Source organism: Oncorhynchus keta, chromosome 7 (assembly GCF_023373465.1).
Source record: "Oncorhynchus keta strain PuntledgeMale-10-30-2019 chromosome 7, Oket_V2, whole genome shotgun sequence".
NCBI classification, from domain to species: domain Eukaryota; kingdom Metazoa; phylum Chordata; class Actinopteri; order Salmoniformes; family Salmonidae; genus Oncorhynchus; species Oncorhynchus keta.
The window spans coordinates 17,141,227-17,164,102 of NC_068427.1; the positions used below are offsets into that span (position 1 = coordinate 17,141,227).

General features: G+C 42.3%; 1 protein-coding gene across 7 annotated transcripts in view; it reads left to right on the forward strand.

The window, feature by feature from the left end:
* Positions 1 to 22,876, forward strand: part of tns1b (tensin 1b) — a 287,235-nt gene that overhangs the window by 36,801 nt on the left and 227,558 nt on the right. The window contains exon 1 of one of the 7 annotated variants that reach the window (XM_052522084.1): positions 12,701 to 12,856. The exons of 5 other annotated variants lie outside the window; for them this stretch is intronic. In XM_052522084.1, coding sequence (XP_052378044.1) covers positions 12,842 to 12,856 — 15 coding nt within the window. In that variant the 5' untranslated portion in view covers positions 12,701 to 12,841. Of the gene's footprint in view, positions 1 to 12,700; positions 12,857 to 20,180; positions 20,292 to 22,876 lie in introns of those variants that run through there. One more of the 7 variants, XM_052522077.1, reaches the window with a different exon arrangement.

Below are 22,876 nucleotides of genomic sequence, written 5' to 3' on the forward strand. Positions count from 1 at the left end.
TTGTTCAGTATATAATGGGAATCAAAAACTGACTTTGACCACAGGAATATTTCAAGGCTGTAGCTAGGTTTCCATCCAATTGGCGACAGATTTTCATGTAAATATTCTAAAATCACCCCACCAGTTGTGTGTTTCTACCAAACGGACTTCTTGCGGTTAAAAATCAGTACGTGATGACCTGGTGCCCACAAAATATACTTTTTACTCAAGTTTTCATGTACTGAATAAAAATCTCAAGTTTCCATCGCATTTTCAACAACCAATATTTTTCACATAAAACCTGTTCCGTTGTAATGATGTGCGCTGAGAGTCGGGGAAGCAAGTTCAAGGAGTGAGTGTTTTAATAAATAAACACAACATAATACAAAACAAGAAACAGGGACAACGCACAGACATGACACAGAAACAATAACGCCTGGGGAAGGAACCAAAGGTAGTGACATAAATAGGGAAGGTAGCTAGGGGAGTGATGACGCACAAGTGCGCTTAACGATGGTGACAGGTGTGTTCCATCACGAGCAGCCTAGTTACCTAGAGGCCGGAGAGGGAGCACACGTGACATGCGTTAAATAGCAAATGTCCCTACTCTGGTCTTGGCACATTTGCTCTAGCCAACAGATCACAGATACAGTGCAAGTAGGTTGTGCATGATCAGATTATTATGGATAAGATGGAGATTATTTGTATTTGTGCAACGGCAGTCAAGCATCAATTGATTATCTATGCAAAGTCACTTTATCCCTACCTCCATGTTACCTCAACAAACCTGTACCACTGCACACTGACTCGGTACTGGTACCTCCTCTATACCTCCTCGTCATTGTTATTCTTATTGTGTTACCTTTTCTTATTATTTTTTTTACTTTAGTCTATTTGGTAAATATTTTCTTAACCAACAGTGCAGTTCAAGAAGAGTTAAGCGCTTGTAAGTACGCATTTCACAGTAAGGTCTACACTTGTTGTATTTGGCGCATGTGACAAATAAAGTTTGATTTGATTTGATCGACGTGTCACCAGAATAAGACCCTCGATATTTATTGGAAAGGAGCATCAAGCTCACAACCGTCCACTTTCACCATCCTTATTTCATCTGTAGCCTAATAAACTGTATGGTTTCCCGAGTCATAGACAGCACACCATATCATCGCGTGAATCTTAGTTTACTTCGATATGATGTTTTATTATATCCATATTTGTGCATAATTATGTTTCCACTACCATTTATTGCATACTTAATTTTATGAACAAATTAACAAATCATCTGTCGGCATTTAGAAAATTGTACTGAAACTTCCTGTTTCTGTCACAGCTGTCATGTTGTTGTTTTTTTATATGGTATGACTTTACTCACATAAAAACTGTGGATGGAAACGTAGCTTGTGTCATGTTTTTTTCCCAATGTGTTTTGTCCTGAACTTCAATCTGAAAAGACTGGTTAAGGAAGACCAGACTAGATGCCTTTTTGACAGCACCCTTTTTCAATGCACTTGGTCACTGTGTTGGTCACTGTGTGGCTCTCTGCTCATTCTCCCATCCCTATAGGCTCTGAGACGTCTATGTATTGTTGACAAAACTGCAGACATCTTCTTCACCAGAACTCAAGCAAAGTGAGATGACTGATTGAGGCCTCTTTTCCCCAGCACTTGCTCAGAGACTGGGAAAACATTTGTTTCCATTACAGTTCTATCTACTTGAGACGTGAGTGACGCCGTGTTTATTTGAAGTCTGGCGTTAGGTTATTATTTGAGGTCGGGCGATATACCGATGCTCGGACTGAAGAGGAGCAGACATGAAAGAAAGGGAGGAAGGCAAAATAAACACAGAATTTACATTCCATGGCCGCTGTCAAGCTGGGACCTCACATCTAGACAAAACAATACAAGTATACTGTCTCTCCTGTTTTCTTCTTCCAGAAAGCTGCTGTCTGATTAAGTTCCAAGGGAGCGTGTTTATCTTAGTCTCAAGATCACTGTCACAAAAGTACCCTAAGGAGGTTGACAACAAAATGTTTCTGAATTGAGGCATATTACTTGATGCACTGAGTTGCCTCGGAAGTAAGAAATTAGAAATGAGAAAACCATGACATCCATGATTGTGTGTGAGAGAAATGGAGAGAAAGAACCAGACAGTGGCGAGAGATAATCTGTATAAAATGACAAAGATTGGAGGATGGAAACCTGGAAAACAGAGGACCTGTGGTCTTTGGCCAGCAGATGGTGACACTGTCAAGATGGTGAGAGATGATGTGGTTATTTTTGAGAGAAGGTAGTGGCTTGCGCCGTGTATTTGTGTGACCACTCCAAGGCTAAATTCCCACTAACAACTTTTATGGCCAAATGACCAAAAGTAGTGCACTATATAGGGAAAATGTGGGCTCGTGAATGTGACCATGTGAATCGTAAACACCTTGCTTAATTTTCCTATGGGAGTCATCTAGAGCTTTATATCCTTCCATTAATCAACAATGAAGTAATTTTTGCTGTCTCCCTTCCTAACAGAACAATATGGTGATAGATGGATGATACCCTACCTTATGGTAAAAAACCTCATGATTTCACACGTTTCAGTGTGGATATACACTATATATACAAAGGTATGTGGACCCCCCTTTAAATTAGTGGATTCATCTATTTCAGCCACACCCATTGCTGACAGGTGTATAAAATAGAGCAACAGCCATGCAATCTCCATAGACAAAAATTGGCATTATAATGGCCTTACTGAAGAGCTCAGTGACATTGGGCGGCAGGGTAGCCTAGTGGTTAGAGCGTTGGTCTAGTAACCGGAAGGTTGCGAGTTCAAACCCCCGAGCTGACAAGGTACAAATCTGTCGTTCTGCCCCTGGGCCGTCATTGAAAATAAGAATTTGTTCTTAACTGACTTGACTAGTTAAATAAAGGTAAAAAAATAAAAAAATACATTCAATGTGGCACAGTCATAGGATTCCACCTTTCCAACAAGTCAGAGCCTCAGTCAACTGTAAGTGCGAAGTGGAAACATCTAGGAGCAACAACGCCTCAGTCACGAAGTGGTAGGCCACACAAGCTTACAGAATGGAAACGCAGAGATCTGAAGCTTGTAAAAATCGCCTGTCCTCGTTTGCAACACTCACTACTAAGTTCCAAACTGCTTCAGAAAGCAACGTCAGCACAAACACTGTTCGTAGGGAGCTTGTTGAAATGGGTTTCCATGGACGAGCAGCCGCATACAAGCCTAAGATTACCATGCTGAATGCCAAGTGTTAGCTGGTGTGGTGTAAAGCTCACTGCCAATGGACTCTGGAGCAGTGGGCAGCATTCTCTGGAGTGATGAATCACTCTTCACCATCTGATGAATCTGGATTTGGCGGATGCCAGGAGAACGATACCTGCCCGAATGCATAGTGCCAACTATAAAGATTGGTGAAGGAGGAATAATTGTCTGGGGCTGTTTTTCATGATTCGGACAAGGCCCCTTACTTCCAGTGAAGGGAAATCTTAACGCTACAGTGTACAATGACATTCTAGACAATTCTGTGCTTCCAACTTTGTGGCAACAGTTTGGGGAAGGCCCTTTCCTGTCTCAGCATGACAATGCCCCCGTGCACAAAGTGAGGTCTATACAGAAATGGTGTAGAAGAACTTGGCTTGCCTGCACAGAGCCCTGACCTCAACCCCATCGAACACCTTTGGGATTAAATGGAACGCTGACTGCAAGCCAGGCCTAATCGCCCTAAGTTAGTGTCCGACTTCACCAATGCTTTTGTGGCTGAATGGAAGCAAGTCCTCGCAGCAATGTTCCAACATCGTGTCAAACGGTGCCAACAGAAATGATCGCCTCGCTTTGCGTTTTTTCGGAAACTATGCAGTATATTTTTTAAAATATTTTTTTTATTATTTCTTACATTGTAACGACAGGAAATCTTCTTACATACAGCCTGGAAGAACTATTGGATATAAGAGCAATGTCAACTTACCAACATTACATCCAGAAATATGACTTTCCTGAAGTGAATCCTCTATTCGGACCACCACCCAGGACAATGGATCTGATCCCAGTGGCCAACCCAAACAACGGCACCACAGAAGGGGCAGACGGAGTGGCCTTCTGGTCAGGCTCCGTAGACGTGCACATCGCTCACTGCTCCTGAGTATACTACTCGCCAATGTCCAGTCTCTTGACAACAAGGTAGACGAAATTCGAGCAAGAGTTGCCTTCCAGAGAGACATCAGAGATTGTAACATTCTCTGTTTCACGGAAACATGGCTCTCTCGGGATATGTTGTCGGAATCGGATCAGCCACAGGCTTCTCCACGCATCACGCCGGCAGAGATAAACACCTCTCTGGGAAGAGGTAGGGCGGGGGTGTATGCTTTATGATTGACGACTCATGTTGTAATCATAACAACATACAGGAACTCAAGTCCTGCTCACCCTACTTAGAATTCCTTACAATCAAATGCCAGCCATTTTACCTACCAAAATAATTATTGCACAGGCTAATACTCTCGACCACTGCTACTCTAACTTCCGCTATGCATACAAAGCCCTCCCCCGCCCTCCTTTCGGCAAATACGACCACAACGCCATCTTGCTCGTTCAGTCTTATAGACAGAAACTCAAACAGGACGAGAGCCCTTCAACGCTGGTCTGACCAATCGGAAGCCAATGGAAAATGTTCCTGTCAAACTCAGAGAACAACATTGACATATACGATGACTCGGAGAGTGCATTTATAAAGAAGTGCATTGGATATGTTGTACCCACTATGACTATTAAAACCTACCCTAACCTGAAACTGTGGATGGATGGTGGTATTTGCACAAAACTGAAAGCGCGATCCACCGCATTTTACCAGGGAAAGAGGTCTGGAAATATGGCTGAATATAAACAGTGTAGTTATTCCCTCCGCATACAGGGACAAGGTGGAGTCACAATTCAAACGCTCAGACACGAGACATATGTGGCAGGGTCTACAGGAAATCACTGACTACAAAAACAAAAACAGCCATTTCACGGACACCAACGTCACGCTTCCAGACAAACTAAACACCTTATTTGCCCCCTTAATTTTTCTTAACTGACTTGCCTAGTTAAATTAAAAAAATAGAGTTGACTCTTACTGTGAGGGAAGATGTGTGTGAATAGCACAATTTACAGGAAATAGATGCCCTCTAACTAAAGCTTAAGAGTTGCTTCCAAGAAATGATACGCTAATTAATGTCTGTTATGAATTTGACAGATTTTAGGGCATCTATAACTGTTAACAATGTTAGCTTAGTCAACTCTGTGACTGTTTGAGTAAATTAATGGTTTGGGGTCAAAAGATGTGTGAATGAGATTTCTTTTAGAAACAGGCTTTCAAGACATTACAGATTCAGCAATGCGGAAAGTCGCCCACAAAGACTCTGGCATGGACAGCTATTGAGACACAAAGGATGTTAATACAGTCACTTAGAGTGTCTTTAATTTGGTTGGCAACGTTTTGAGGATGGAATCTGTGGATCTGTTTGGGCAGTATGTGAATTGGAGTGGGTCCAGGGTTTCTTAGATGATGGTGTTAATGACCATCCTTTCAAAGCATTTAATGGCTACAAATGTGTGTGGTATGGGGCGGCAGTAATTTAGACAAGTGTTCTTGGGCACTGGGACTGTGGTGGTCTGCTTCAAACATGTAGGTTTAACAGACTGGGTCAGGGAGAGGTTGAAAATGTCAGTGAAGAAACTTGTCAGCTGGTCAATGCATTCTCTGTGTACGCATCCTGGTAATCCATCTGGCCTTGCGTTCTTGTGAATGTTAACCGGTTTAAGTACTCTACACCACTGACTGGCTCTGACGCTCGTCGGATATGGCTGGGCTTGCAAACCCTCACGAATTAAAAAGGGGAACCCACCCGAGAGCTGCACAGTGACACAAGCCTACCAGTCGAGCTAAATGCCTTATACAGTATGCTCGTTTCGAGGCATGCAATACTGAACCATGCATGAGAGCAACAGCTGTTTCAGACAGCTGTGTGATCACGCTCTCCATCGCCAATGTAAGTAGGACCTTTAACTTCTTGGTGACAGGGGGACAGTATTGAGTATCTTGGATGAATAAGGTGCCCAGAGTAAACTGCCTGCTACTCTGTCCCAGATGCTAATATATGCATATTAGTAGTATTGGATAGAAAACTATCTGAAGTTTCTAAAACTGTTTGAATGATGTCTGTGAGTATAACAGAACTCATATGGCAGGCGAAAACCTGAGACAAATCCAGCCAGGAAGTGGGAAATCTGAGGTTCGTAGTTTTTCAACTATTTGCCATTCCAATATACAGTGTCAATTGGGTCATATTGCACTTCCTACGGCTTCCAATAGATGTCAACATTCTTTAGAACGTCGTTTCGGGCTGCTACTGTGAAGTGGGGGCGAATGAGAGGGGATTGAGCCAGATGCGGTCACGAGAGAGTGAGCTCTCATTCCATTGCTTTTCTACAGACATAGGAATTCTCCGGTTGGAACATTATTGAACATTTATGATAAAAACATGCTAAAGATTGATTCTATACTTAGTTTGACAAGTTTCTAAGGGCTGTAATATAACTTTTTGTACTTTTTGTCCGACGTTCGGCTGGACCTGAACACGCTTTTGGTTTTGTTTACCAAACACGCTAACAAAAGAAGCTATTTGGACATCAATGAAGAACTTTATCGAGCAAATCAAACATTTATCGTGGAACTGGGATTCCTGGGAGTGCATTCTGATGAAGATCATCAAAGGTAAGTGAATATTTAGAATGCTATTTCTGACTAATATTGACCACACAATATGGTGGATATCTTTTTGGCTGCTTTGTTGTCTGAACGCTGTACTCAGATTATTGCATGGTTTGCTTTTTCCGTTTAAATCTGACACAGCGGTTGCATTAAGGAGACGTTTTTCTCTAATTCCATGTATAACACTTGTATTTTCATCAACATTTATGATGAGTATTTCTGTGAATTGATGTGGCTCTCTGCACAATTACCGCATGTTTTAGAACTACTAAACGTAACGCACCAATGTAAAATTAGATTTTTGGATAAAAATATGCACTTTATCGAACAAAACATACATGTATTATGTAACAAGAAGTCCTATGAGTGTTGAAGATCATCAAAGGCTAGTGATGCATTTTATCTCTATTTGTGCTTTTTGTGGAAAAATGGCTGTGTTTTTCTGCGAGTTGGTGGTGACCTAACATAATCGTTTGTGGTGCTTTCGCTGTAAAGCATTTTTTTAATCAGACACTGTGGCTGGATTAACGAGAATTGTGTCTTTCAAATGGTGTAAAATACTTGTATGCTTGTGGAATTTTAATTATGAGATTTTTGTTTGATTTTTGTTTGGCGCCCTGCACTTTCACTGGCTGTTGGCGAGGTGGGACGCTACCGTCCCACATATCCCAGAGAGGTTTAACCTCTTGAAGCTAGGGGGCACTATTTTTTTTTTTTGGAAGAATAACGTTGCCAAAGTAAACTGCCTATTTCTCAGGACCAGATGCTAGAATATGCATATAATTGACAGCTTAGGATAGAAAACACTCTAAAGTTTCCAAAACTGTAAAAATATTGTCTGTGAGTATAACAGAACTGATATTGCAGGCGAAATCTTGAGAAAAATCCAATCAGGAAGTGACCCTTATTTTGAAACCCCTGTCTTTCTATGCATCCCTACTGCCCATTGAAAGGGATATCAACCAGATTCTTTTTCTATGTCTTCCCTAAGGAGTCTACAGCCTTTAGACGTAGTTTCACGCCTTTATATTGAAGAATTACCCGGGTGGTGAGTGAGGGCCTATGGGCCTGGTGGTCCATAGCTCCAGGGGTTAAGCTCTACTCTCATGGCCGGAAATAGAGGGGTGTTACCCGGGTGGTGAGTGAGGGCCTATAGGCCTGTATGTGTACTCTCATGCCCGGAGAGAGAGGGCCGTTCCCGGATAGGGAGTTAGGGCCTTTAGGCCTGTATGTGTACTCTCATCCCAGGAGAGAGAGGCCTGTTTCCGGATAGGGAGTTAGGGCCTTTAGGCCCAATATGTGTCCTCTCATGCCCAGAGAGAGGGCTGTTCCAGGTTGGATTTTCCTCAGGTTTTCGCCTGCAATATCAGTTCTGTTATACTCACAGACAATATTTTGACAGTTTTGGAAACTTTAGTGTGTTTTCTATCCTAATCTGACAATTATATGCATATTCTAGATTCTGGGCCTGAGAAATAGGCAGTTTCATTTGGACACGTTTTTCATCCAAACATCAAAATACTGCCAAAATACACTCAGGTTAAAGGCACAGTCAACTTAGTGTATGTAAACTTCTGACCCACTGGAATTGTGATAGAGTGAATTATAAGTGAAATAATCTGTCTGTAAACAGCTGTTGGAAAATGTACTTGTATTTGCAGAGCGCGAAATTCAAACTACAGAATTATAAATATTTTACTTTCATAAAATCACAAGTGTAGTAATACATGAAAATAAAGTGAAATTCAAACTACAGAATTATACATATTTAACTTTCATAAAATCACAAGTGTACCAAATGAAAATAAATACATGAAAATTAACTTTGTGTTAATCCAGCCGCTGTGTCAGATTTCAAAAAGGCTTTACGGCGAAAGCACACCATGCGATTATCTGAGGACAGCACCCCGCATACAAAAGCATGAAGAACATATTTCAAACAGGCAGGTGCGCCACAAGTCAGAAATAGCGATATAATAAATACCTTACCTTTGATGATATTCTTCTGTTGGCACTCCAAAGGGTCCCAGATACATCACAAATGGTCCTTTTGTTCGATAATGTCCTTCTTTATATCCATAAAAACTCAGTTTAGCTGGAGCGCTTCAGTCAATAATCCACCCAGTTTCCCTACATCAAAATGCATACAAAATGAATCCCAAACGTTACTAATAAACTTTTTAGAACAGGTCCAACAACGTTTATAATCAAACCTTAGGTACCCTAATACGTAAATAAACTATACAATTTAAGAAGGAGAATCGTTATTGTCTTTACCGGAGAAAAATACCTCTTCCACGAGCATGGAAACACTACAGCCAAAATGGGAGCCACCTAGAAAAACTACAATTTCGCCTGCCATAGTGTTTCTGGGCCTGAGTAACAGGCAGTTTACTTTGGGCACGCTTCTCATCTGGACGTGAAAATACTGCCCCCTACCCAAGAGAGGTTAATGACTCCAACCTAAGTGTATGTAAAAATTTCTACTTCAGCTGTGTACTTAAGCATCAAAAGTAAATGTAATTGCTAAAATATACTTAAGTATCAATTTCAAATTCCTTATATTAAGCAATCCAGAAAGCACAATTTTCATGTATTTTAACAGCCAGGGGCACACTCCAACTCTCAGACATAATTTATGAACAAAGCATTTGTGTTTAGTGAGTCTGCCAGATCAGAGGCAGTAGGGATGACCAGGGATGTTTTCTTGATAAGTGCATGAGTTAGACCACTTTCCTATCCTGCTAAGCATTCAAAATGTAATGAGTGCTTTTGGGTGTCAGGGAAAATGTATGGAGTAAAAAGTACAATATTTTCTTTAGGAATGTAAATTATGTCTGACTGTTGAAGCGTGTCCCTAGCTATCCGTAAATTTAAAAAACAAGAAAATCGTGCCGTCTGGGTTGCTTAATATAAGGAATTTGAAATGATTAATACTTTTACTTTTGATACTTAATTAAGTATATTTAAAACCAAATACTTTTTGACTTTTACTCAAGTAGTATTTTACTGGGTGACTTTCACTTTTACCTGAGTAATTTTCTTTTATTAAAGTATTTATTTTAAAGTATGCCAGTTGGGTATTTTTTCCTTCACTGGTGGTTTCATAGTTTTGATGTCTTCACTATTATTCTACAATATAGAAAATAGTAAAAATATAGAAAAACCCTTGAATGAGTAGGTGTGTCCAAACTTTAGACTGGTACACATTAACTTCTCATAAGATCACGTGATCACGTGAATTCATGTGGTTTTTCCGTAAGGACTGTCTCCCCCTTCTCCAAAGCGAGGCATCTGTTTCCTCCACAGGAGTTAATTCAATTAAACCATACAAAAACAGACTTTTTAGCACAAAGGGAAGTTCATGTGAAATGGAAAACCAATGTGATCAACACAGTTTCGCAGCCAGTCAAGCGTGCCCCTTTACAACTGCCTATGGGGCTATTTGCATAAGGCACCGCCATTGGACAGAATCACTATCGCTACGGTTACTATTGCGCTTGTGAAGAAACACTTGTCAGAAGTTGAGTGACAAGGCAAACCCCTTCAAACCCACCTATCCCTTCTTTCAATGTAACGAAAACGTGGTCTGAGTCCTGATAAACTTTCCTTGTGTTTTAGTCTCCAATAGCCCTGTCTTTTCTACTAGCATGGGCTTGTCAATGCTCCGTGTCAATCCCAACAGGAGGAGCTGAAATATCTACTCCTTACTCACTGCACTTGCCGCTGCACAACGTCACAAAGCATAACACAGTATAATATAAATTCAAAAGCTTTGTAAGATGTAATAATATATTTACATGCATAGGATATCATACATTTTGTCCATTGCCCACTCATCATTAGCCTTTACCTTCTGTATGTATTACTGCATTAACATGGTTGTCACGGATAGCACATGTGGAGTGTATTGACTTAATGTATGCCACATGTGAACCTGCCAAGTAACTCTCATTGGTTTCTTGGAAAGCTTCCAGGAAATGACGCAATCCACGGTGCGCCCTCATTAAAGGGGTGTGGTGTGAACTCGTTGAGGTGACAGGGTACCCCAGAGACTAGCAGCCCTAAGGGGGTGTGGTGCTGTGTTTACAGCAGTATCCAGTTCTCTCTCACACATGCAGTTAGTTCCCTCTGTCCACTCTGTTGTTCTGTACAGGCGCTTCCTGCTGGGGACACAGTGTTTCCTGTGCAGAGCCTGTTGATGGAAACTGTTTTTTTTTTCTCCATCCATGATGGTGTTGGAGAACACACCCTATCCAATCCGCTTGCAGCTCTACTGCTTCCCCAGCTGACCTGGCCGCTGCTAGGGAACAGATTGTTCTGGGTGTCTTTGTTTATACCGGACACACACACACACACACACATTTTGGGTCACTTTCACACAAAAACTTGAACACCATATCAACACCTCCCCTGCTACTTTCTTTACATGATATAATCTATCCTTGTCTGAAAATCACCCATTTCTATGTAGTTGTTGTGATAGAATAGAGGCGTATAAAAACATGGGCGTCCGTGACGTTACAGTAAGTGACGTTACAGTAAAGGCGATGATGACAAGAGATGTCAACACATCTAGTGTGTGTGAAAGAGAATGCAGGATCGTGTCCCTCCTGGTGCCTTGTAGATTCGGGGGATAGAAATCCAACATCCGCTTGAGGATATCACTAGGAGAGGCATTTGCCAAGCAATCTCTGGGAAAATGAAAGCACAACTCCATTGTGGAAGTGCCATAAATCTATTTCAGCTTCAAAGGAGGACAAGCAGACCTGAATGTTAGCACTGTGTCGTGCCGCTAACTCATCTCACACTCAATGGTGGATATAGGAGAGTGTTGTTATTACTTACCTCCTATATCCACTCCCTCAAACTCCGTCAGAAGACACTGTTGTCAATGTAGCAAACTAAGGAACCAGTCAAAGTTCCAACAAATGTGTCAGGTTGAAACGTTTTCAATTTAGCGCCTGCTATAACACAAAGGGTGACCCTAGCCTGCCTGGCCCCTCATTGGCTCCTGGCTGTGCACCTGACCTCTTCACCCCACCCCATCCCTGGTTCTGCTGACCATCACACTCTATATTCTCCCAATCTATATGTTTCACTCTTTGAGTACTCCAAAATAAATGTCTTTGACTTTATTGTGTAAATCCTTTACAGGTTTAAATGTATCCATTTTTGTTTCAACATAGCGACGGAAAAAAAATACATATTTCTTTCATATCTATAACGTAGTATGTGAAAAGGTTTAAAAGGTCAGTTAAAATCAACTCATGGGTTTCTGTTTTGGTCTCTCAACTACAGCTGTCACATTTAGAGACCCTTCTCTTAGCTCCCCTATCCATAGCATTTCTGGGTCATTCCTCTTTCACACTCTCAGCTTTAGACCTTGCCTCTAAATCCTGCGAAGAGTACCACGCCCGTATTGCCACTAAATCACACACAAAAGGTTATGTGTCTATACCTAATGGATTGAAGGTAAATCTATTCTTTACCATAATGAACTGACCCTAAATGAGCTGTGGTCCTTTTAACAAACAGTGTGGTGAGATATGGAGAGCTCAGTCTTGGCAGGCTGGAAAGGTTTCCATGTTCTGTCAATAATCAACAAGGACGTAGAAGCGTCCTGGGGAGCAGGCTACCGCCTCCCCGCCAGCCACAGGTTAAACAGTGACCTTGGCCCAAAACATAAAGGAAAGAACAACAGCTCCGACTGGACTCACTCTGCAGGTCGCTCCATGGTGTGATCCCCGAGAGTGAGACAATATTTCCACTGCCCTGTGCGTGTTGTGTGTGTATGTGCAAGCATGTCTGTCTGTGTGTGAGTGAGAGTGAGTGTGTGTGTCTATCTGTCTGTGTGTGTATGTGTGTGAGTGTGTGTGTGTGTTTTCTCTTTCCCAGTCTAACAATGCAGCTCAGGAAATATGTCAGGATAAAGGCTAGACTGCCAGGCTCTGTCTCTCAGTTCAGTTTGTCTTACTAGAGGGACTATGGCACAGTCCCCATGAGCTCCAGGCAAGCCTAATTAAATATTCTGGACCTTACCTGGTTCTGGACCTAAGAGAGGAGTGGTTGTCCTATAAGTTTCCCATTGAAAGCTCTGCAATGTCCTTCTGGCTGGTGAGTGCTCTGTTAACCACTTTGGACCTAGAGGAGGGTCAGGGGTTGAATCCCTCTTGAGAGTGCTGCATTCAGTCAGTAAACAACTAGAGAGAAACTGCAGCACGGTTTGGGGGATATTTAATCCAATGTTTTAGACAAGGACTTTCCATTTGCAGATCAGCAACAGGGGATTTTAGTGATTGGATATTGAAGTAACAGCTCTTTGAAAGTTCTTTGAAGTAAACTAAATGAGGTCTCAGGATGTTAAAATGAGGACATTTGTCGTTTTGTTCAACATTGTGTCACTGGACAGCTTATCTCATTTAGTGTCATCATATCTTTCCGTATTAGTTCAATAATGAGTTAAAAACTTATATGCTTTGCAGACATACAGTACATGTAACAAAATGCAGGTTGTTAACAAGTTTGCAGACTTATTTGCAACACTTTTATGTATCTCACGACTTGCCTATGACTTGCCCAGCTCCCATTAATTAACAGTTAAAAGTATATTTGTCAAAGAAAGCGGGTGAGGAATCTCTCATTTGATTTAGAACTATGTTAGAGTCAAGTGCTCAAACAAAGGCTTGGTTGTGCAGTTTTAAAGCCATGGAGATAGAAGATACTGTATATGGTTCTGTCTCTTTCCTTGAATAAGTTTGAGAGGTCTGTGTCTCCGCTGCCCATCTCAACCTTCTTCAAGCTCTGGAGTAAGGACCCTGTCATGGTTGAGTTGACATACAAAGACAGAGTTTCGTGCACTCAGAGAAACAATTAATAGGACTCGTTCCAAAATGTGATAGGATTTTCTTTTGGATTTTGATATGTTTTTATTGGAATCCTGTATGATTTTTTGGTCTTGGGTAAACATTATTATTTTGTATTTATTTTTAAAGGAGACCAGAGTTATTATTATACATTTTTTGACAGGACAGATAGGGAGAGTACAGACAGGAAGACAGCTATAGAGAGGGGTACAGAAAGTGGTTAAGGGCACAGACAGTCGGCTGAGTTGCTTAAGTTGTCCGGAGTCGGGTGCTTAGACCGCTAAACCAGAATAGAATCCTATAGGAGTCCAATAGAACTGGTTTCAGAATCTGGTAGGATTTTTCTATTGGATTCCTGTATTGGAATCTTATATGATCCTATAAGATAAAACCATATAGGATAGAATCCCATTAGAGTTCAATAGGTCACGTAAACATGGTTCTCTCGTGATATGTCGTCTGAGTCGGTACAGCCACTGGGTTTCTTCATGTGTCGCACCGACAGAAATAAACATCTCTCTGGGTAGAAAAAGGGCGGGGGTGTATGCTTCATGATTAACGACTCATGGTGTAACCATAACAACATACAGGAAATCAAGTCCTTCTGTTCACTAGACCTAGAATTCCTTACAATCAAATGCCAACCTTATTATCTCCCAAGAGAACTCACTCTAGTTATCGTCACAGCTGTGTATATACCCCCTCAAGCAGATGCAATGACGGCACTCAAGGAACTTCACTGGACTCTATGTAAACTGGAAACCATATATCCAGAGGCTGCATCGCAGCTGGGGATTTTAACAAAGCAAATTTGTGAACAAGGCTACCTAAATTCTATCAGCATATTGATTGCAGCATCCGCACAGGCAATACACTGGACAATTGCTACTCTAACTTCTGCGATGCATTCAAGCCCACCCCCCTCCTCCCTTCGGCAAGTCCGACCACAACTCCATCTTGCTTCTACCGTCCTATAGGCAGAAACTCAAACAGGATGTACCCGTGACTATAACCATTCAACGCTGGTTTGACCAATCGGAATACACGCTTCAAGATTGGGAAATGTTCTGGGTAGCCTCAGAGAATAATATTGATCTATACGCTGACTCTGTGGGTGAGTTTATAAGGAAGTGCATTGGAGATGTTATACCCACTGTCACTACCAAACCTACGCTAACCAAAAACCATGGATGGATGGCAGCATTCACGCATAACTGAAAGCAGGAACCACCGCATTTAATCATGGAAATATGGGAATATGGCCGAATATAAACTGTGTAGCTGGCTGGTGTGTTTACGGACATATTCAATTGCTCCCTATCCCAGTCTGCTGTTCCCACATGCTTCAAGATGGCCACCATTGTTCCTGTACCAAAGAAGGCAAAGATAATTTAACTAAATTACTATCACTCACTTCTGTCATCATGAAGTTCTTTGAGAGACTAGTCAAGGATCATATCACCTCCACCTTACCTGCCACCCTAGACCCACTTCAGTTTGCATACTGCCCCAACAGGTCCACAGACGATGCAATCGCCATCACACTGCACACTGCCCTATCCCATCTGGACAAGAGGAATACCTATGTAAGAATGCAGTTCATCGACTACAGCTCAGCATTCAACACCATAGTACCCTCCAGGCTCATCATTAAGCTGGAGTTCCTGGGTCTCAATCCCGCCCTGTGCAATTGGGTCCTGGACTTTCTGACGGAGTGCCCCCAGGTGGTGAAGGTCGTAAACAACATATCCATTTTGCTGACCCTCAACACTGGGGCCCCACAAGGGTGCGTGCCCAGCCCTCCTCTCCTGTACTCCCTGATCATCCATGATTGCGTGGCCATGCACACCTCCAACTCAATCATCAAGTTTGCAGACGACACAACAGTAGTGAGCTTGATTACCAACAACGACGAGACAGCCTATAGGGAGGAGGTGAGGGCACTCGGAGTGTGGTGTTAGGAAAACAACCTCTCACTTAACGTCAACAAAACAAAGGAGATGATTGTGTACTTCAGGAAACAGCAGAGGGAGCACCCCCTATCCACATCGAAGGGACAGTTCCTGTCCACCCACACAGACAGACAGAGCATCCTGTTGGGCTGTATCAGCGCCTGGTAGGCAACTTCACCGCCCTCAACCGCAAGACATTTCAGACGGTGGTTCGGTCTGCACAACGCATCAATTAGGGCAAACTGCCTGCCCTCCAGGACACCTACAGCACCCGATGTCACAAAAAGATCATCAAGGACAACAACCACCTGAACCACTGCCTGTTCACACTGCTACCATCCAGAAGGCAAGGTCAGTACAGGTGCATCAAAGCTGGGGCCGAGAGACTGAAAAACAGCTTCCATCTCAAGGCCATCAGACTGCGAAACAACAGTCACTAACTCAGAGCGGCTGCTGCCTACATAGAGACTCAAATCATTGGCCACTTTAATAAATGGATCACTAGTCACTTTAAACAAAGCCACTTTAATAATGTTTGCATATCTTACATTACCCATCTCATATGTATATACTGTATCTTATACCATCTATTGCATCTTGCCTATGCTGCTCAGCCATCGTTCATCCATATATTTACACAAGATGTTGTGCATTCTAAGGGGAAACCAAACAAAAAACCCAGTGTTATTGTAACATTGTATGTATTATCGTGGTCATATTGTGCTGTCTTTTAATTCAAAGACAAGAAGTTGCATGAATAACAATCAAATCAAATAACATAAGTGAGTGTTTTATTGAAAAAGTTGTCCTGTACTGTTGGTCATACTGCAATTGAACTTGCAGCCTTGAATCAATCCCATATTGTGGTGGTGAATAAAACCAAAATGAATATAGGACTGTTCTGATTGGGGTGACAAAATCCTACAAGACATCAAAAATCCATATGATCCAATAGGATTCCAATAGGATAGAGGTGATACAAAATCCTATAGGATTCATATTAGGAAAAAAAGTAGTCCAATAGGATTCCCGATAGGATTCTGATAGAGGTGACATAACATCCTATAGGATTTTGAGAATCTTCTCTTGGAAAAATTTTTGGACTAGGGTGGAGCAGGATTGTGAATTCAGCATAGAGTATATTGTAGGTGCATGGTCCGATAGTTAAATGTTTTTGCTTTAGCCATCCATGCTCATGGGTCTGTTTTAGATGTATTCACCCCTTGCATTTCTTTCATTCCAAGTCACAGTGCTTGACTCACATAGAAGTCCATTTCCAGTTAGGGCTCATGGTACAGAGACCCTCAACTGGAGCATATCTCTATCAACAGGCTGGGTAGGATGTCTTAGCTCAGGGGTGCGTAACTGCAAAGGGTACAGTCACAATTGCCACCTCTTGTGACCACTGTCAGAGTCAGCTAACATTAGGGCTGACCAGCAAGACAAAACAATAGCCCCGCCTTTACCTTGTGGTTAGTGTGGTATGCTGGCTCATGACACGTAATGTGACCTCAAATCAGAAACAGCAACAAGGTCATGTGACCTCACTTCCTGTCTGATGTTTCTTGATAGGAGAACACACAGATATGATTCAAAAATATATATTTGTTTGTAGATGGTTTGCAAACACAATTTCATTGGTTGGTCAATACTGAATGGTGATGGATATTTTCTTACGTAGGGGGAAATTCTGAACATGATCACAAAAACAATTTTTGTCACCCACATTTCTGACTGGGTGACTGATGTACAATGCAGTTGATATTTTATTGGAGATATGTGTTGAAGGTACTGTAGCCTACATGGTGTGTTGACCTCAAATCGTCTAGCTCTCTGTCTCTCCCTCCCTTCACTCTGTCTTTCCTTCCCTCTCTCTCTCTCCTCTTCCCCTGCCACTCTGCGAGGCAGCTGAACGGCTAATTACTTTATGGACCCAGGGAAAGTAATAACTGCTGGGTTCAGAAGGGGTCTTTCTCTGGCCCCCTTGGAAGTGACCCTGGAGAAGTCCTCCCTAAGTCCTTCACCTCTGTTTGTACATAAGAGGAAGCCCTCATTAGATTCCCCCCTCCATCAGTGTCACAATGGTATGTCCCATTTAGGATTGTAATTTTGTAATTGGATTATATCTGGTTCACAAAGAGCTCCCTTGGTCGCTGTGCCTTTGGGGACTTATTCAATGCAGATAGGATCTGTTTTGTTTTGTGCGAAACTTTTACAGAACCATGCATGACACAGTGATGTTTAGTAGTCATAGAGTTTTTCATTTGCTTTGATATGAGCAAGTTGTCAGTCAACTATCAGTGAAATGTAGCATGAGTGATATCAACACTCGCTGCAGTCATTGTGTCTTGGTGACAACATAGTAAGATTGACTGACATACAGTACCTAGCCTCTACATTGAAACAGTGGTGTAGGGGATCCCTCTCTTGATACCCCAGTCAGCCAACACTATAGTCCAAACACAGACATATGATTGCAATGACAAGACAGTTAGCATTCATATATGTTTCACCCACCAAACCAGCAGCTGTGACCACACCTCTCCCACCTTCTTCCAAAACATCATCATCCACTTCCCTTTACATTCTCACTGGAACAATGGTCCTCCAATTCCCCCAGCCTCTTGGCTGGTTTCCCAGAACAGGCTTGGCTTTACCTTAGCTAAAGTGAAACTGTGTGTCCAGAACCCATTGTTTTCCCCTCTGGGGAGACAGGAAGTGTGCAGCATTCAGCACAGTGTCCTGTTCCCTTCTCCGATGCCTCTCTCTGTCTCCTTGCCAGCATTGTGCGATCGCTCCTACTGTATCCACGGTCCTTATTGCATTACATTCCCTGCACAGCATACCTGATGTAGATCACGTTTTTTGTTATAAAGAAGTCTTCAGTTGTACATATTGGGATATCTACACTGTAGCTTCATGCTAGTTTTCTATCATGTGAGGAGAGTGCTTCACATCTCTCCTTAAATGGTGGATAATATTAGGATTCAGAAAACTTGAATGTCCCCAGAGAGGCAATTCATTTTGCAGCACTCATAAAACATATCACATCAAAAGCACCGCCATATATATATATATGAAAATTTAACACAGGGGTTATCCAACAAAGTGCTCCCTACGAAAACTGAAGGCTCTCTTCACTAATGTCCTTCCTGTAAAGAAAACAGGACAATATCCTGTGTGTGGTTGAATGACAGATGTGGAGAGCTGGAACAAAAAGGCTTGGCCACTGATTGATATATCTGGGATTTTCTTTCTCTCCAACTAAGAGTTTGTGTCCTTCAGTGGAACAGATACAGTACTAGTGTTATAAACTGTACATGTAGCTCAGCAGGTTTGATGCAAGTGTGGCCAAATTTATTTAAAAAAATGCACATTAAAGTTATTCTATTCTGTTTGTGGGTGGGTGTGTTTGTGCACGTGTGCTTCAAGCCCTTTCTAATTTACTTTCCCAAAAGTAGAAGCTGTTTTGTTTTGCCCCAGTATCTAGTCAGTTACAGACCAGTAAACTATTTATACAATTGAGTGAGTGAACTTTGGCTCAATATCTGTCTGCATGTAATGCCCTGACCTTAGAGATCCTTTTAATTAGTTTGGTTAGGTCAGGGTGTGACTAGGGTGGGCAATCTATGTTTTCTATTTCTTTGTTGGCCTGGTATGGTTCCCAATCAGAGGCAGCTGTCTATTGTTGTCTCTGATTGGGGATCGTATTTAGGCAGCCTTGTCCCACCTGTTGTTTGTGGGATCTTGTTTTTGTGTAGCTGCCTGTGAGCAGCCCAGAACGTCATGTTTCGTTTTCTTCTATATTCTTTTTGGTGAGTTGCATATTTATTAAACAAGTGGAACTCTAAGTACGCTGCGCCTTGGTCCATTCATTCAGACGAACGTAACACTGCAGCCATTGTATTGGTGCAGTCACCCTTCATAATGCTGCATATCACTCCAGCTGGCTGGCAAGGACTTCTAGGACATCTCATTACATCATTTGATAAAAATATTCTGTGTAGCTTAATTGTTTATCTATATTTGATCAATTCTTTCCCTACATAAACTGTCTCCACACACTGTATGTGGTGTATCTACATACAATCAGAGGCAACGCCAGTGACCAGGCCTTAGTATGCCCGCCATCCTCCTTTACTCCCAATTACTGAACTCCCCTCCTCCTCCCCTTTTCTTATCACAGTGAGTGTCTATCGTTCCGTTCGGCTGTTCACTCTCCCTCTCCCCCGCCCATTCCCCTCTTCTCTCCTCCTTCTTCCATGAATGGAGAGAGCAGCATCCAGACAGAGAGAGAATGAGGGCGAGAGAGAGTGTTCCTAAGCAGGGATGCTGTATGGTTGCTAGGCTTCGAAAGCTGAAGTTGGATGGGACCATGTCATGTGTGGTTCTAGCCTCCTCACTCGTAAAGATGGCCTCCATTCCATTTTAGGAGAACATCTAGGGGGCTGAAGCCCAGGAAGGTGATACCTTTTTCAGGGAACGGATGTAAGACCTCCCATCTCCTCCACAGCTAGCTGAGAGCTGGATGGTTCCTGTGAGCGTTGTATCAGAGGAAATCTGAAATTAGATCGAGCGAGAGAGCGAGAGATCGCGAAGAAGTGTGGTAGAGGACAGAGGAAGGAGGAGGTGAGGACGATGGCTGGACTAGGCTGGTGTCTGGCCACGGTCCTCAGTTGGGGGAAGTTCTTCTTCTCCTGCCTCTTTCCCTTTAGGAGGATAAGGAAAGACAAGGTAAGCTTACATCACTTGGTTAGGCTGCATAATGAAAGGATGTGATGTCATTTTGCAACTCAGCTCAGCTATTTCGGGTACGAGTGACATTATCACTGTAACGTTGCTGTCATGAAATACAGACATTGTGAACACAAGTCAGGGTTGTGAATATTGTATTACACTAGCATGGTAGCAGTTATAATGTTATCCAAGCTACAATGCTATTCGATTTGGTATGTTTGCTGGCAGGAATATAGCAGGTGAAATTTCAAGTGGAAAAAGTGTATGAAATCCAATCGATCAAACAATCCAGGACTTTTTCATCTGAATTGGCTGAAATAGGAATATGTAGTAGGCTTTATGATGTTTACTATTTGAAAGTGTGTCACCTATTGTGCCACACAGTTCCCTTCTCTTTATCATGCCTTCCCAGTTTTTCTGGCTGGCTGGCTGTCTGTCTGTCTGCCTGGCAGCTCTGGAAACAATGGTTGTGTGTATGCCAGTAGCAGCAGAGCTGCCCAGGAAATGTGCACCGATGGTAGAATGGATGATGAGGGAGGGACAGAGGAGATAAGGAAATCAGAATCACTCACATGGGCACGCGCACACACACACAAACGCACACACAAACAGGACCATGGGCCCAGGATATTGCCTGGAATCAGTTTCACCAGGGAACCTTGCCAGATAGTCTGTGCTTTGCTGAACAGAGTCATTATCCCTGTGCATGTAGCCACCACTCAATGTCCACAAACACACACACACACACACACACACACACACACACACACACACACACACACACACACACACACACACACACACACACACACACACACACAGTAACCCCCCCCCACACACACACACTTAATTAAGGCAGGAAGCTTTTCTGTCCCTGGCAGGCTGTCGGGACATGGAGAGGGATTGTGAGGCGGACCAGGGTTCTTAGCGAGCACTTCTCTCTTGCCCGGACATCAATCTTCCTCCATTGGCATTTTGATAGCGCAGCATGCTGTTCCCCCTCTGTGGTTATCATTGTGGAAGACTAAGCACTTTTCCTCTCATTTAACTAATGTCCCCACGGCCCATAAATTCCGAGCGAGTCACACACTCTGCACAGCCAAAGAATAAAACTGATATCTATGCTCCATTTGATGAATGGGCCCTTTTTGGTCTTTCCTACTCCTGAGTGAAAATATTGAGCAGATGTTTGATTCACTTTTCAGTTGGTGCATATTTACTTCAGATGTATCCGTCTCAGTTTGGACAGAAGGAATTATTGGAGATAGATTAACTTAGATGGTTATTGCTGTCTTGGACATTATATTTCTGGATGAATAGTCTTACAGAACAGAAAGATTGACCATAGCATTTTTAGTATGTGTATGTCAGTGGAGGCTCCTCAGAGAAGGATGGGGAGGACCATCCTCCTCAGAGAATTCCATTTTTTTTATGAAACATTAAATGAGTTTGCCTTTTTAGATAAAACTATACTAAATATTTTCACGTCACCAAATAATTGATTAAAACAAACTGTTTTGCAGTGAAGGTCTACAGTAGCCTCAACAGCACTCTCTGGGATAGCACCATGGTGTAGCCAGAGGACAGCTAGTTTCCGTCTTCCTCTGGGTACACTGACTTCAATACAAAACCTAGGAGGCTCAAGGTTCTCACCCCATTCCATAGACTTACACATGAATTATGACAACTTCCGGAGGATGTCCTCCAACCTTTCAGAGCTATTGCAGCATGAACTGACATGTTGTCCAGCCAATCAAAGGATCAGAGAATTAATCTAGTACTTAAATCATTAAGCTACAGCTAGCTAGCACTGCAGGGCATAACATGTGGTGTGTAGTTGATTCAGAGAGAAAGACAATAGTTGAACAGTTCTGAACAAATTAACTCCTTCAAAAATGAAGGAGAAGAAAGAGTTTAGCCTACTCAAAAACCCGGCTCAAACAGAGACAGGTGTTATGTTAGTTATCTGGCTATGGCTATCCAACACTGGAACCCTTCCAAGTGAAGGTAAGCTTTTGGTTTTATTAATTTATTGCCAACGGGGCTCTCCAGTGTAACTACTAAACTGCTTTCTGTACACTCTACTGCATGACTGTAGCGGGTTTACTAATGCATTAGTTCCAGAAGCGATGTTGACTATATCATTACTTAACACTAGAACCACCATAGGCCAACGGCCACTAACGTTTGATTATGTAAATAAAAAAGATGACTTTTTTATCGGGCTCTAAAACGTTGGCGCCAATGCGTCTCTCCCTCTCCTCACTGAATGAATGACAAATGGATGAGTGGGCGATTATTATACATGTTACTTGTTGTTACATGTTACTTCACAATTTAATTTAAATTAGGCCTAACTGAATGATAAGGACGGTTAAGGTGGCAGGTAGCCTAGCGTTTAAGAGCGTTGAGCCAGTAACTGAAAGGTTGCTGGTTCAATTAGGTGCTATCTATTGCAGTAGGTAGAGTAATGCACAACTTATCCTTGACTCTATCCAAGATGACGAACAATGGGAAGCAAACGATGCCAGCCCACTGGGTGAATGATACATGGATGAATGGGCGATAACTGTGTACGTTAC